Below are 16,075 nucleotides of genomic sequence, written 5' to 3'. Positions count from 1 at the left end.
AGATTTTTTTTGAAAAATAAAGGTGAGACTTTCTTCTTTAAGTCCCGTCTGAACACACGCCTCCATGCTGGCATATTCAGTCTGATCCGTTTTTATTTTTGCTGCGTTCGGACGTCTTTCACGAGCCATTTGACTCTTTAAAATCTGAGTTAAATTAATTTGATTTCTTTTAAAAATATGTGGAGAAAAAAACAATAAGCAACTTGGCAAGAAATGTTCCACACGCTGCAAGAAATTAATAACGTGACAAGAGAATTACCCCAAAAAAAAGCAGTGTATGATTATTTGAAAAGTATCCCAAAAAGTCAAGAAAAATGTTTGCAAAAAACTATATATATATATATACTATATCTAAATATATATATAATTTTTTTTTTTTTTTTATTATGTTGCAGGAAAGATGCTCTTGCACTTGTAAATGTCATTTTCTTGTTTGTTTTTTACTGTTTGTTTGCTCATGTTCTGGACATTTTCTTTTAACTTTTTAACCAATTTCCCGCCAATTTTTGGGCCATATAATTTTTTTTTTTTTTTTTTATTATGTTGCAGGAAAGATGCTCTTGCACTTGTAAATGTCATTTCGTCATGTTCAGTTTTCAAAGGGTTAAAGAAGAGAAAATAAAATAAGTATTGCAGCTCATTGGGTTTCATCCGTGAGGAAAAGACACACATGAATTACTAAACTATGTACTAACCACATTTTTTTCTTTTTTAAATTATCTCTGTAATTGTGTTAACATATTTGCACCATCAGAACAACACAAATCATCAGAGAAGAAAAAGACACAAACAAGCGGGCGGATAAAGACTCTGGAGAGTTTTAATTATTTCCCAATTCCACATAAAACAAATATAAAAAAGTAGAGCGCTCTCTAGATTCAGAATCAATCAGAGCCGACCTGAAATCCTCCTCCTGCCCTCCTGTGATCTCTCCTCCAGCTCTCCAGACAGTTTTTAAAAAGACCCATTCATAAGAATACGAGCAGGATGTAAAAATAAACAAAAACTGAAAACCAAGCAAAAAAAACCAAAAACACTACAGCGAATTCATCACGGAGGATTTGTCAAACTTCCTACTTTGAAAGACGTCCTCGGTGGAGTCGCACAAAACTAACGAATGGCACCAAACATGAAATTTAAAAAAAAAAAAAAAATTAGGAGTTTCTTGATGCAAGAGCTGGTAGTTTCTAATGTGTGTGTGTGTGTGTGTGTGTGTGTGTGTGTGTGTGTGTGTGTCTCAGAGCTGCAGGGCGCAGAACTGCTGGTACACAGCCAGGATGTGGTGGTCGAGCTCTGCGGTGAACAGCAGGTTCTCTAACGTTCCCATGTACTGCTGGATGGTCACATGATGCTGCGGGGACAAAGACAGACGTCACATAATCGAAAGAAAACACACAACATGTTACTGCAGCGTGTGTGTGAGTGTGTGTGTGTGTGTGTGTGTGTGTGTGTGTGAGTGTGTTAACGTCTTACCATGAGAAAGACCTGCTGCAGCCGCTCGATGCAGTTCTTGTACCACGGCGTGCTGATGTCCACGCTGCCCGTCTCACAGCGGACCAGATGCTCCGTCAACAACATGATGAAACGCTGCGGGAGAGAAAACATTTAACAACAGCGAACACAAACGGATGATGAAGCTGCAACAAACTGAATTATAAAATCGGATGAAAGTTTCCCGTCAGCACCTGGAAGATGACGAGGAAGAGGTTCTTCTGCTCGCTCTGAGCCGACTCCACCTTCTCCTGCAGCCTCTCGATCTGCTCCTCCAGCTGACCCTCCTCGTCCTCGCTGTTCTTGTCCATGTCCTCGTCGTCCCCGCTGTCCCTCTGAAGGTCAGCAAGCACAAACATCAACCCCTCGTACTTTAAAAGAAACGTCATCTGACGTTCATAACGATAATCAGGAGGAAGTTACCCTCTTGTGCTGCTGTTTCTCCAGCTTGTCCTTGGCCTCCTCCAGCTCCTGCTGGATCTTCTGGACGTGTTTGTTCATCTTTCGGATGGTCGAGTGCAGAATCTCCCAGGTGAAAAGTCTAGATGACGATAAAAGTTTTCAAAAGCAAATAAGTAACAGAGCAACTTTTTTTGCATCCTGGCGAACCGTTATTTTCTCCACACGTGTTAAACCCACCTGGTGAACTCGTGAGCCATGTCCTGAGAGAAGAGCCAGTTGGCCACAGCGGCGCAGTCCACGATCTGCGTCCGAATCATTTTGTCCACCAGCACGACGATCATCTGCGGGTGATTCCTCCACGCCTCGTACACCACCTTCAGGATGTGGAGTTTCCCCTCGTCGCTGTCTGTCAGGTTCTTTAAGATTTCGTGGAACCTGGAGGAATCAGGTACAGATGAGGCTGCAGGACGGGATTCATCAAATACAAAACTTTACCGTCGTTATACTTTAGACTTTATAAAAGCCTCCAGGTCTGAAAAGCCAAACTCTAAATGCTTTCTTGCTAATGACGAGCAGGGGCGACTCTGTTGGTTGCAAAAAGAAGTCCGATGGTTTGTGAATCAATGGCAATGCGTGCATTTTTAAAAAAAAAAAAAACACCATGAACTTCTTAAAGGGTGTTGCCCGTTTTTGTTTAAATTTTGACTCTGAAGGGAGCTGCGTTTTTATGGGATGTCCTCTAATAGGATCTGGTGTTTCCATGCTCCGACGCAGCTGAAAAATTCTGAATACAGTAACTAGACAGAGCTGCCAACTGTCGCACTGACAATGAGAGAAACACAACTTTTCACACACTCTCACAACACAAGTGCATTTCCTCGCAGTGAAAAACAAATAACGGATAACTTGTGACAGCGCTCTCTCCCTCTCCTCTCACGCGCCCGGGCAGCAGTGAGTGAGTTAACTTTGAGTTTTTAATTTTCATTTATTAAGATACTTTCAGTTTTAATTTCACAATTTGTTTGGTTTGAGACACAAAAACAGGTGAAACAAAAACAAGAGAAGAGAAATGAGAGAGAGAGAAGAGTTTTGATGGCGCGTGAACTCACTTGCCGAGGGCGCTGAAGGAGTGACTGAAGGATTTGGCGGCGAGGTGGAGCAGAGTCTGCAGGAACACGTCGATCTTCAGCGGGTTGAAGCTCTCGCCTTCATCTGCAAAAACAGAAAATCGTTTCTTTTTCTAAGAAGTGCACAGAAAAAACAAACGGGAAAACTACCTCGAATAAAGAAACAAAAATGAAGCCAAACTGAAGAAACGAACCATCATCGTCCTCCTGGTTTGGGTTGGGCACCTCTTTGAGGATGGACATGATCTCCTCGTTGGACGCTCGGTTCTTTATGGCGTTTGCGACAGTGATGGTTGCTGGGTAACCTGGTAACGAAGCTGCGAGGCAGGAGAAACACGATGTTAGTATCTGAGTGTAAACTGAAATGACAGTTACAGAACCGGTCGAGACTGACGGAGGAAATTAAACTTATAAAGTTACTGTGACAGAAAAATCCTCTCCTCCGGGTTTATTACGGAAGCTCGTGTCCCCCAGAGTAAAGAACAAAAGATAAAAACTTAGTCTTGTGATTAAAAATAAAACTTTTCTCTCCAAATAATGAAATAGTATCCACTAATTCATTATTTTTGAAATATTACGTCATTATTTTGGGAGTTTCTGAATATCTTTAAAATCTCATTATTTAGAGATACTAGGTCATTATTTTGACAGTTTCTTGTTATTTTTTTCTATAAAGTCATTTTTAGGTACTGAGTCATTGTTTTAAAAAGTTATTTCAATTATTTTGACATATTAAGTCAGTCTTGGCAATCTTTTATTATTTTGAGATACTAAGTCATTATTTTCACAATTTTTCTGATTATTTTGCGATAATGTGTCTTTATTTTGACAAACTAACTCAATATTTTAATAGTTTCTTATTATTTTAAGATCCTATGTCATTACTTTGCTTTATTTATTGTCACATTGTTGAAAATGGCTTTCCATAGAACATAAATACCAGTGAGTAAAAGTATATGTTTTATTAAAAGTCTTCTTACAGGCGCTCTCGTCACTGTATTTGTACACAAAGATGGGTTCTGCTGGGATGAGGGCTGAGAAGGTTGCGGGGACGATGTCCACTATTCTCTGATGGTATGAAAGTCTGAAGAAACGAGCACAGAGGACAGAAAAACACGAGTAAATTCACCTGAACTGAGTGAGAGAAAAGGAAAATTCACAGTAAAAAAAGCCTTTAAACGTGTAGAAAACGAGAATATTGCTCTCATACCTCATACTCTTCTCCAGAACCTCTCTGACGAACTTGGGCTTTGGCTTCTCCGGATCCACGGTCAAACAGTCCGACCTTTACAGAGGAGACAACTGTCAACTGGAGTCTTTCTTTTGTGTCATATTTCAAACACTCGGTGCTTTAACAGCTCAGTGAGTCTGTCCCTGTCACTCACCAGTCATCCCAGCTCCATCGAAACTGGAAGTTGCTCAAATGATGAGAAAACCAGTTGATTAGTCTGGAAATGAAAACGATGACAGCGTTAAAAAAAATCCCTCCTGCAGTCACAGTGCAGGTGCAGTTCACTGACCTGTCTATGCAGCTGGTGTTCATGGTGTCCAGTCTCATGTACAGCATCTCTGTGGCTTGAGCCAGCTGACAGGAAGGGGTTAAAGCAAAATCTCTTTTTTTAAACTTGTTTCAACATAAACTACAACAGCAAAAAAACAGTCAAGGATACGACTTGTGGCAACGATCCCGGCTGCAGTTTGCAGAGCTCGATGAGCAGCGTGGTGTACATGACGTCGATGTGAGGCGGAGAGGGCAGCTGGAAGAGTTCCCCGAAGATCACCTGCAAAACCAAACAGATGTCAACGTTTGAAAAAACTCTGATATTTCTAAACTTATTTCTCCTAAAAACAAAACCGTGTGTACCTCCACAATGTGATAGTTGAGCGGGATCTTATTTTTGCCTGGATAGCTGAGTAACTGGGCCGCACTATAACGTTTTAAAAAGAAAGAAAAATTAGAAGATTCAAATAAATAAATGAGAAAATATTTCGATATTTGAGTCTGTTAAACGCGAGCGTGTTTCGCACCATGTTTTCCTCTCTCTCCAGTGAGTCTTGATGATACAGTGCAGGTTTTCTTCTATGACAAACCTCTCCACAGAGTGGCTGCCGGGCATCACGGGACCCTGAGGACAAAGAGGACAAAAGTTTAGATTTTATTCTAAAATTATTTAGAGAAGGGAAAAACTCGTCCTTTGGCTTGTAGTTTCATTTTTTACCTTTTAAGCACTTGAAAATGTGTCTCTGTTATCAGCTCGGTGTTAATGGGTTAATTGAATCAATTAAAATCAGTAACATCATGACTTTATTTTCAAAGTCGGGCCGTGGCGTACCTCCGGGGCGTCGGTGTAGTCGAACATGCGGAAGACGACCCGGGGCATGGGGTACTGCGCGTCGGGCATGTGGCCCGGCGGGGTGAAGGGGGGCAGGTTGTGCTGCAGGGCTTCACACAGCACGCTGTCGAAGGCGATGTACGGACGAAGGATGTGGCGTTCCTGCCAGCGGTCTTTCTTTAGCTTCTGGATCTGCGCCCAGAGGCAGTCCAGGTACTGAGAGAAGGGACAGCGAGACAGGAGGGACATTTTCAGTGTCCTGAGAAAAAGGCATGAATAAAAATATTCGGCAGTATTAGCAATGAGCTAATACTGCCGAAAAGATTTTCCTAAAAGGCTTGTTAGTCGTGTGGAGGAATGCAGTTCTTTCGTCCGTCTCTCACCTCCTCTTGTGGGTGAGGCTTCTCTGCTGTCCACACCTGCAGCATCGGGACGTGTGTCTTTACTCGCCTCCTAACAGAGAAGTGTGACATTTAGGAAGAGCTGACGGATAAAGGAATCTCGACAATGGCAACACAAAAAACAAACCGCTATGAGACAAATGAGCAGGAAAACAAGGCGGACTTCTTACTTGAGGTAGCCTTCGATCTGGCTGAGAAGTCGGTCCATCTCGACGTCCTTCTTCTCGTAGAGCTCCTTACCGACCCAGGGCAGACAGGACAGCACCACGTACACAAACCAGTCCGACCGGACCTGGCGACAAAAACAAGACCAAAATCACAAACTGCACATTTTAACCTTAATATCACCTAAATTTACAGTGAGCTGGTGGTTCAGTCGACACACGGGACGGGAGAGAGGAAGTGACGAAATGTACGCGATGGTACATAAAACGACACGTCAATGCAGAACTGAGCTTTGTCAGGGCGACAGCTACAGAAAAATAATTTGCTGTCACGTTGCGTGGAAAGTTGTTCACATGGAAAATTATTGCTACAGTATCATTATACATAAGAAAATGACATGACTTCCATGACAGATTTTGACTAAGTGAAGTTAATCTCTCAAACTCAGCCTTCTACCCACCTGTGGTACATCTTCCTCCTGAGTAACACTGACAAAGTTTTCGAACATGGCAACCATCGAAGGAGCGGCAATCACATGGCAGTTGACCAAATCAGACAGAAAACGCACCTACAAAAAGAAGAAATTATGTAAAAAAATTAATTAAAATAAATAAAAGTGCCAAGCCTCGTTTTCAGTGTTTATAAAAAATCAGCTTACCAAGTAAACAGCTTCATTGTACAGGTTGTTTTTCAGTGTTTCCTTCAGTTGTCTGATCATTGCCTCCACAAACTCGCCCCCAAAGTTGTAGTTCCTGGCGTTCAAGAGGCCGACTAAAGTCGTATACACGGTCAGCTTCTCGGGTAGGAGGCGAGCGCTGTCAACGAAGACGACCGGGTGAGAAACGACCACACGAATCAGTGACTGTTTCAGCTGTAAACGGCTGAGAACTGGTCTGAACTTACACAGCACATAAAATGCGCAGGATTTTGTTTTTGTAGTTTGGAAGGTCGGCCTCCAGCACGCCCGCCAAACCCTCCAAGTTGCTCTCCAGGGACGATGTGCTCTGAGGAGAAAAATGAAACAAAATTAGATTGTTTCATTCAACAAACTGGAGTTAAACAAAAACAAGATGATAATAAAGCAAAGAAGACTCTTCACCTTCTCCCCCACACGACATATCAGAGACTCCAGGCGGTCTTCAATTTCAATGGGCTCCGACGTTCTCCTCCTTTTATGAGCCTGACCTCCTGGAAGGATAAACGAACATCAACAATGTCACAGAGTGGAGAGCTGAAACATTAGCTGACAGAATAACTCAAGGGCACACAGAGAGTTACACACACTAACAGATGAAATGTGTATGAAAGCAAAAAGCTGAAAAAAAAAGTCCTGCAAACTGAAAAAAAAAAATCCAAAAAAACTTAAGATGACAAGGAAATGATCTGAATATTAGTTGGGGTGACCAAAAAAAAAAAAAAAAAAAACTATCAAAAAACCCATTATGTTGTTTGTTGTTCGAATCTTTCTTCTAATTAATTAAACCAATTTGCAAATGTGTTTAATTAATTTGTTTGTTTGATTTGATTTCTTTCAAAAATATGAGGGGAAAGCAACAAGCAACTTAACACATGACCCAAAAATTTGCAAAAAAAAAAAAGTAACAAGGAAAAAACCTGAAAATAAGCAAAGAAAAAAGTAAATTAAAAAAAACAAAAAATAGACAAGACAATGGCATAGAAAAAGTGCTGAAAATAAAACATATTTATTTCATAATTTTTCAATGACATAATATGAAATATCAAATTATTATAATTATAAATGTAAGTTTTTCTAATTATTGTTAATATATATAACATTTTTTTCTGTCTCCCTTACGATACTGAACACAATGATAAATGGCTGTGTCATTAATGAATATACAATAGATCTCTGAACAAATAACAGACCAAAAACACAAAAAAGCCAAAACAAAGAAACAAACAACAAAAACCAAGAGCCAAAAAAAAAAGAAAAAAAGAAAACGCAAAACTGACAGCAACTACAAAGAAAATTCATTTGGTAATAACAATAATTGTGTTGAGAAAATAAAATAGAAAATCTAAAAACTACATTTAGTTCAATTTTAATGCAATTTGTGGGACATTTCTTGCCAAGTTGGTAATTGACTTTTTTTATTTATTTAAAGAAATCAAACCAATTAGCTTAAGCTTAATACCTAAATACTTGTGGAAATTCTGAACGCAGCACAAGAAATGTAATTTTTTTCTCCAGGATTCAAAGGTTTAAACAACAATTTAAACAAAAATATTTTAGGATGTCTTTTCTCTCCAATCGCTTATCAATGTGTAACTACAATTTTAATCAGCTCTCCGTCTGTGCATCACATGTAACTTTATTATGAAGGTTAAAAACATCATTAATGCATTTTATAAAAAGCTACTCTCTCTGATTTTTTGGTTTTATTTACATTATCGGTTGCCGCCCACATTAACGCACCTCACCGGTTAATGAAGCAGCAGTTAGCCCAGCAGCTAACGGTTAACGAGCACCGGTTAATTCTTCGTTATTATTACAGTTTGATCAACCCCACCCCTTTTAAACCACGATAACGAAATTAAACAACAACTAATATTAAGTGTTTTGTGTTTTTTTTTAGTCACAACGATGACATTACAGCCGGATCTGTTGTAATAAACCATCAGTGAGCATCAGCGCTGAAGCGCCGTGAAATACAGATCAGCGGCTAACGTTAGCTCCGCCGTTAGCCTCTGAATTAGCTGTAATACACATGTAACACCGACTAACCGTCACTCTCTCCGTCGCTGTGTCGTCTCCGGGACATTTTTCACTCCGCTCGGCAACAAATGTTAAGTATCTCGAGGAGAAAACTGCGAAACTAATTAATAAGTGCGCTAATTGAGCTTCTAGATCATTCAGGCGCTTTTTAGTGCAGAAAAATAATAGCGGTCTGATTCAAGTGAGGCACATCGGGGCAACCGGAAGGTGCAGCGCTCTTTTTCATCCGGTGTTCGCTGCTTGGTTTTCTGCTGCACGTTTTGATCTAAAAATGTAAATATCATCATTTTTACGACTTAAAAGTTAATGTTTTGTCAATGTCAGGTCAACGTTAAATGTTCAGGTGATGTATTACGCCCACAAGTTGAGACTACAAATTGGAGGTAGCTTCTTTTAACTTAGCTAAAGGCTGTTTACTAGCTAACTAAGTTAGTAATATTTTAAAAAAGATGTGTACAAACGTGGCCGCGGAGGATACCTGCTGCTCTGAGTTTATGGACTTAGAGATTGACCCTTCGACATGTAATGGACTGAAACAGGAAAAACAACTTTCTGCCTCACAAAGGAGGTGCTACAGCCTCTGCAGGAGGAAGGTGAGAGACCACAAAAACGTGTTTTTGTTTTTAACCGCGTCGCAGTTTTAGTGCTCTTGACATCTTTACGTGTCTATCAGCGGAAATGCTGTCTGTGTTTTGTTTTGTAAAATATAAGATGATGTTGATTGACCTGTTTAGCTTTATATGAGTGAATCTGTGAATTAGATATAAAGAAATTGCTGGAATAATAAACAAGAGAAATGAATTATGCCAACTCAAAATAATTTGCATTTTTGCCCAAGTCTTTGTTTTTTTGCCTCTGAATTACTGTGTAGTTGTATCCCCTAAATTATCCCCTAGTACTGTTAAGCTTATTTAAGGTAACCTTCATTTTTGTATTGTAGACATGGCTCTCTATCGAGGGTCAAAAGTGCTATTTCCACTGTTAAACACCTTTGACAGTACAGCTTTTATTGAATAAAAAACACATTGCCACAATTAAAGCACTTTTCTTCTCTACAGTCATTTGCTGCTTTTGTGGCGTCCAAGAGGGACGGCAGGCAGGAGGAAGGAGGCTCATCTTGGCTCTGCTGTAGCCAGACTTTCAGGGAACACTCTGCTATTCACAAACATGTCGCCAGGACTCATGACGGTGAAATAAAGCAGCTCACGCAGGCCGCATACGGGCATTTGTTAAACCAGCTGGAAGAAGAAGCTGAAACACAGCAGCCGGACGAGTGCGAGGCCGAGCCGGTGGACATTTCTGTGTGGATACCTGAAACAAGTCATGTCTCTGAGGAGCAGCTTCAGAAGTACTGGTCAAATTTTGACTCTCCTGTCTGGAGTCATTGTTGTGCTCACCGTGTCCTTATGATTTTTAAATAGATACTGATTCCTCTCTGTGTGACTCTTCCTCTCAGGGGTCCGGGAAAGGTTTCTGCTCTATTATCGCTACTGTCAAGTGAAGGATCCCCATGTCATCTGTGCTTGGCAGAAAGCTTTATGTGAGAAGCTCCACTTAACTGGCAAGGTAAATAAATAAATAAATAATCTTATTTTGCTTGCAGCTGGGACTGCAAAATGTTATGACTTATAGAAACATTTTTCTATAATGGTTTAAAGAAACAAACATTAACCTTAGAGACTGTTTAATGCATTTAAAGCGCTTTTCATCCTTCATTTTCTGACCATTTTGGCTGTGTTTATGCATATGGCATTACGTTTTGGCAAGATAGTGTATTTTTGTTTAATCTGAATTTCCAGCTCAGCTCATATAATAAGTCTAAAATACAAACTAAATTGTTACATTCAGGCTGTTCAAGTGCAAAAAAAAGCTCCACTAAAACCCATTCAAACTGACATTTTTAATCCCACAGTCATCAAAGCATGAAAACATGACTTTTATTATTTCTGGTTATCATTCAGGGCTTTTGTCTTGCAGTTTGTAATTTTTACTAGTTTACACCTGATGATGGCCTTTTTACCATATTTGGCATCTGGAGAAAAGACATGGTATTTCCACTAGGTGACCTTACACAATCAGTGTTACAGCAAATCATTGACATATATATTGTAGGCTGTGATAATAATAATAATAAATAATAATAATAATAATAATAATAATAATAATAAATAATAATCTACTTTGCATGTAGTATATTAAAAATTATATATTTTTTTTCATTTATATCATAAAAAAAACTCTGAAAATTAATGCATTTTTGATATTAATGATTAGGACTGATGTTGGTCAAAACATTAACTCAATGAAAGTAGAAAATATTAATGTAATGTGTGTATATATATAATGTTTCTTGAAAGCTTGATTTTGAAAAGCGCATTTTGTGCTCAGAGCGGGCGGGCCCTAAGGTTAATGATCTAGTGTAAGAGTCCCCTTTAAAAACATCATGATCGTCTTCTTCAGGTGAGGGTGGCGACTGAAGGCATCAATGGAACAGTTGGGGGCACCAGCGTGGCGACTGACGTTTACATCGACGCTATGCGTTCACACCCTCTCTTCAAGATGGACAAAGAGGATTTTAAGGTCAGACGTGGATGAAAAAAAAATCATACTGCATCATAAAATATAAAGATATGTCTTTTGTCTTAGACAGACATCACATAATGTTTCTGCATGAATATGAACTTGAAGCTATATTTTCTAACATGATTATCGTAATAAAATAAAATAAACGAGACCTTTTACTAGTAGTACCCACTGTATGTAAATGAAGTGTTTGTGTCGGTGTGTCTTCAGACAAGTGAAGGCAGCGCAGAGTGTTTTAAAGACCTGAGGGTCGGCGTCTATAAGGAAATCGTCCCAAATGGGAGTAGATCCTGAAATGATTTCCTACCAACTGGCAGGTATAGTTTCTGTAATCTGCAACAATTTCTGCTATTGTAATAGTATAAATTGGCCCAACCACCTCTGCAAGCATTAAAATGCCTTTAACTCTGTTTCTTGCATTCTCCGTACACGTACATTGGTAGAATAGTACATGGGTTTTGTGATGTTACTTTTGTAATAGGTTTTGTTTTGCAGCAGCTGATTTTGTGGTTTTCATGTGAGTAATACGTCTTTGTTTCCTCTCAGGAGTTCATTTGGAGCCGCAGGAGTTTCATAAAGAAGTGGAGGCTCTTTTGGCGAAAGGGGATTTGTGCAGTGACACTGTCCTCCTGGACTGCCGCAACTTTTATGAGAGTAAAATTGTAAGTAATGTTTCAGTTTTCAACCTGCACAGGCTCTGTAGGTTTTTCTGTTATTTATCCGTCCTTTATGGCTCATTCTGTACCATCTCACCCAGGACCTCCCAGTTCATGTCATGGATTTTCTTTAAAAAAAAAATTTTTTTAAATGAAATAAACATGCTTTAAAGTGCAACAAAGTGCTTTTAAGTTTGATTGAAGAAACGAAAACAACAAAGGAAATATGCAAAAATGGATCGTAGAAGTCTGTTTTGTGTCTCCAGGGGCAGTTCACTCAGTGTTTGGCCCCGAGCATCCGTAAGTTCAGCTACTTCCCGGATTACATCGACCAGAACCTCGAACTGTTCAGAGACAAGAAGGTGTTGATGTACTGCACCGGAGGGATCCGCTGTGAGCGCGGCTCCGCTTACCTCCGCTCCAAAGTAAGAGGACTTTTGTTTCACGTGAACTGAAAAATGCCAGTTTGACTCTTTTTAAATGTGCTTTTTTGTAACTCACTTTTTATGGAACTGACTGGTTGTACAGTAACTCACATTTTTTAGGCTGCTGAGTTTCCACAAGGGGGAACTGTTCAGTCATTGTCTGCTTGTGTCCTTGGACCAACTGTCTTTGAAACCTGAGAAAATTAGTCGCAAATTAGTAAAAAAAAAAAAAAAAAAAAAAAAAAAATGCTCCCTAAAAAGTGCTGAATATATACATATATATATAATTTTTTTTTTCTGTAGTATAAAAATATTATAATTATAAATGTAGTTTTGTGGACATTTTTCCCCATAATAAAAATATATATTTTCAAGTAATTTTCCACTCTTTTTAAAACACATTTTTAGGTAAAAATTTCTTGCAATTTGTGGGACGTTTCTTGCCAAGTTGGTCATTGCCTTTTTTTCCCCTGTTTAAAAAAAAAAAAAAAACACCAATTTGCTCAGTTTTCAAATGGTCGTATAGCTTGTAAAAGGCGCCGCCGGGAAAACTGATGTCGATCAGGGATTCGAAGGGTTAAAGCATATTGACATCACTTGTGAAATTGTAGTTCAAAGATTCAGCTTCAAAGACACATTTGCAACAGTTACAACCTGCATTTTGTGTTGTTTACGTGTTTACCTGTAGGATGTGTGTAAAGAGGTTTACCAGCTGAAAGGAGGAATCCACAAATATCTGGAACAGTTCCCAGAGGGTTTCTATCGAGGGAAACTTTTTGTGTTTGATGAACGTTACGCCATCTCCTCCAACAACGACGTCATCTCAGGTTAGTGTGTGCACTGACGTCATTTTCTATATGTTGAAATTGTTCACAGAATCATAAAACATAACTGAACAAAGGAGTTCATGATACTAGATTTTAGCTGATGTGTGATATGGTGATATTTCTAAACTCAACTGCACTGATTCTAAAACAAGAAAACTACTTCAACCGAGATTAGGTTTTAAAAAGCGACTTTTAACTTTATATAATACAACTGTCTGACCCATTTGTGTTTGTTTAGTTTTTATTAGTTTTCATGCATTTGTTTCATTTTATTTCTTTTCCTCTTTTTTAATTTCCGTCTTTGTCTGGCTGTAACGTTAGAATTGATCCATTGGTTGGAAAAAGGGATGTTGGGTAGGAATTTTTTGTACCATTCAAGCTATATTTGTTTTTTTGTCGAAATATTTGCAAAATAAAAAAAGACCTTGATCAAAAAAAAACAAAAAAGACACTGATACATATATATACATTTATTTTTTTTTGGTAACATTTTCAGACAAAACTGAAAAATTCATCTTACTTTAACAGGCTTGGCTTGTTCTATCAGCAGCCACATTCAGGGCAAACCTGAGCTACATCTGTCACATCTGCAGAAATGTTCAATTTTGGGTCAATGCCTATATTACATTTTAAAGCCTTAATCTGCCGATACACGTGACTTGCTGATACTATTGTGCATCCCTAATAAATGGCGCAATGTAGTTTGTGGTCTAATGTTAGTTTTTGTGTTAAAAGTTGTGTGAAACTTTTAATTCATAATAATTTAATAAGTTAGAGAAATAACTCGCCTAGTTTAAATAGAATTTAAAAAAGCATGGCTGACCTTCTAACCCCAACATACAATATTGTTTCCATTATCCTTTCCTCTACTCCTTATATATGAATAATATATATAAATAGAATTAAATAAAAATATAGATGATTAATAAATAAATTAATATTGTCGTTTTCATTTTAATTTCTTGCCTTTTTTTACTTTATTTTTCTCTCTTTGTTTTTCTCTTTTTTTTCAATATGTATATAATAGATATATAATATTTGTGCAAAATATATTTTGTAAACTTGTTTGCTATGCTAAACACTGTTGTCTATACATTGGTATCAGAAACTCTATTTTTACCCCATGCATTTTCAGTTCAAAAAAAATTTAAATAACTTCATTTGTATAGCACATTTCAAAACACAAAATGCTTTACAAAGACATAAAAACAAGAGAAATTACCGTATAAATAATACATAAAAGTGAATTTGTTGTGTGCCTGTTCAGACTGCAGGTACTGCGGTTCTCCCTGGGACCAGTACGAGCTCTGTTCCACTCAGTTCTGCTGTCAGCTGGTTCTGTCCTGTCCCGGCTGCAGACAGGATGGACACACCGCCTGCTGTCCCACCTGCCAAACCAAAGGACAGGCTCAGAGTGAGGCGTCCCCTGCTGTCTCCTCGCATCACAAAGAGGAGTGCGAGTGCACTGACGGACGTCCCAGAATCCCTCAGGATGTGTAGAGAGGTTATTATTGGACATCAGTGCCATAAGAAATAACGTTGCCTGTCCGCGGTTATAAATAAGAAGTATATTTTAAAGTGATTAAATGATTTTTTTTATATGAATTTTGGGAAGTCAGATTAACTTTATCTAAGAAGTTTTATTCATCCATGAGTCTGAAAACAGATAATAAAACTGTTTATTGATATTTTATTGAGAAAATGTAAGAATACATTTGCAGAATCTGTGAGATTTATTACATGACTTTTGTGACACTGGGATGTCTCGTGCTTTGTGTAAAAAAAAAAAGGGATTTTCTTTCTAAATCAGTGCTTCAGAAATTATTTATGTCAGTTGTGTTGTTTTTTTTTTTAATTTTATTGTTTTAAATTTAAGTAATTTAAAGTTATGCTGCGTACAGATATATCAAATATATGGGGAATTTACAGCCGATATTTTATGCTCTCTAAACCATGCAAACCAGGCCCAAAATTGCAGGTGTCAAACTCTTTGAAACCACAAGAAGCAACACATCTCTGTGTATATATGAGTATAAATGTGTCAGTATGAAAACCGCAAACGCAGTCAGCTAGTGACGTCAGGTGTGGAGTTCAGTATTTCAGCAGGTCTCACCATGAGAGGTTTTTATCTCTGAGCCTTCATGAAATTAAGATAAAGTTGCATAATTTTTTACTTCTGATTCACATAAATATCTCATTACTTTTCAGTTGGTAGTTGTAATAGCATTAACATTAATGTTAATGTCAAATATTTTTTTAAGCACTGCAGAGGGAACAAGTTTTTTTCTAAAATACAAAATCTGATTAATTTTCAATGTGTGCACCGCAAAAACAAAAGAGAAAAGCAAAACAAAAAATAACAAGCAGATTATGACAAGACAGCACCACGATCAAGACCCACAGCCATAGAACAATATTTCACAACACCGGTTGCAAAACGAGTGTGACACATAAAACGAGACCAGCAGCATTCTGGTAATATTCCATTAGTTTTTGTTTAAAAAAAGAAAAGAGAAAACAAAGGCACTTATGTTTTTGATTTGGCTTTAGGGGAGAGGCATACACCGTTAAATGGCTGTACTTTGTGTTTCTTTTACCATGAAACTAGTTACCATAGGATATTAAATAATGTGATTAGTTAGTAAGATAATTATATAAATAAATAATTCTTGAACAAAGCATTTTTTTAGGAAAAAGGATTAGGTCCAAATAACATTTGGATTTTTAAAGTACTTTTTGCAAGTAATTTCCCTGTTTTTTTTTTTTCTTTTTACAGGCCACTTCCCTGTTTTTTCATTTTTTGTATGTATTTAAGATAAGATAAGAAGATAAGATAAGATAAGATAAAAATTTATTGATCCCACACCGGGAAATTCACTTGTTACAGCAGCTCAAACAGAAATGTAAAAATATACAAATATAACAAAA

The 16,075-nt window shown here is 38.0% G+C and overlaps 2 protein-coding genes across 2 annotated transcripts; one reads left to right on the top strand and one right to left on the bottom strand.

Moving 5' to 3' along the window:
* Nucleotides 1-802: 802 nt before the first annotated feature.
* On the bottom strand, nt 803-8,828 carry LOC121947950 (nuclear cap-binding protein subunit 1). The gene is made up of 22 exons (XM_042493155.1): nt 8,666-8,828; nt 7,019-7,107; nt 6,823-6,923; nt 6,578-6,734; nt 6,380-6,487; nt 5,925-6,046; nt 5,737-5,806; nt 5,354-5,569; nt 5,049-5,146; nt 4,885-4,948; nt 4,691-4,801; nt 4,541-4,605; nt 4,406-4,468; nt 4,231-4,305; nt 4,001-4,104; nt 3,215-3,337; nt 3,003-3,105; nt 2,131-2,328; nt 1,915-2,032; nt 1,686-1,826; nt 1,474-1,587; nt 803-1,351 (listed from the first exon to the last, which is right to left on the bottom strand). Exons 1-22 carry the CDS (start codon nt 8,700-8,702, stop codon nt 1,238-1,240), a joined length of 2,391 nt encoding a protein of 796 aa, XP_042349089.1. The 5' UTR covers nt 8,703-8,828; the 3' UTR covers nt 803-1,237.
* Nucleotides 8,829-8,981: 153 nt separating this feature from the next.
* LOC121948265 (thiosulfate sulfurtransferase/rhodanese-like domain-containing protein 2) lies at nt 8,982-14,900 on the top strand. The gene is given in 11 exon segments (XM_042493610.1): nt 8,982-9,249; nt 9,715-10,004; nt 10,113-10,128; nt 10,130-10,222; nt 11,117-11,236; nt 11,450-11,515; nt 11,517-11,556; nt 11,786-11,901; nt 12,162-12,320; nt 13,009-13,147; nt 14,415-14,900. Coding segments are annotated over 11 exon segments (1,416 nt in total). The 5' UTR covers nt 8,982-9,105; the 3' UTR covers nt 14,648-14,900.
* The last annotated feature ends 1,175 nt before the right edge of the window (nt 14,901-16,075 follow it).

The sequence above is a fragment of the Plectropomus leopardus genome, chromosome 9 (assembly GCF_008729295.1).
Source record: "Plectropomus leopardus isolate mb chromosome 9, YSFRI_Pleo_2.0, whole genome shotgun sequence".
Lineage (NCBI taxonomy): Eukaryota > Metazoa > Chordata > Actinopteri > Perciformes > Serranidae > Plectropomus > Plectropomus leopardus.
This window is presented reverse-complemented; position numbering and strand designations above follow the sequence as displayed.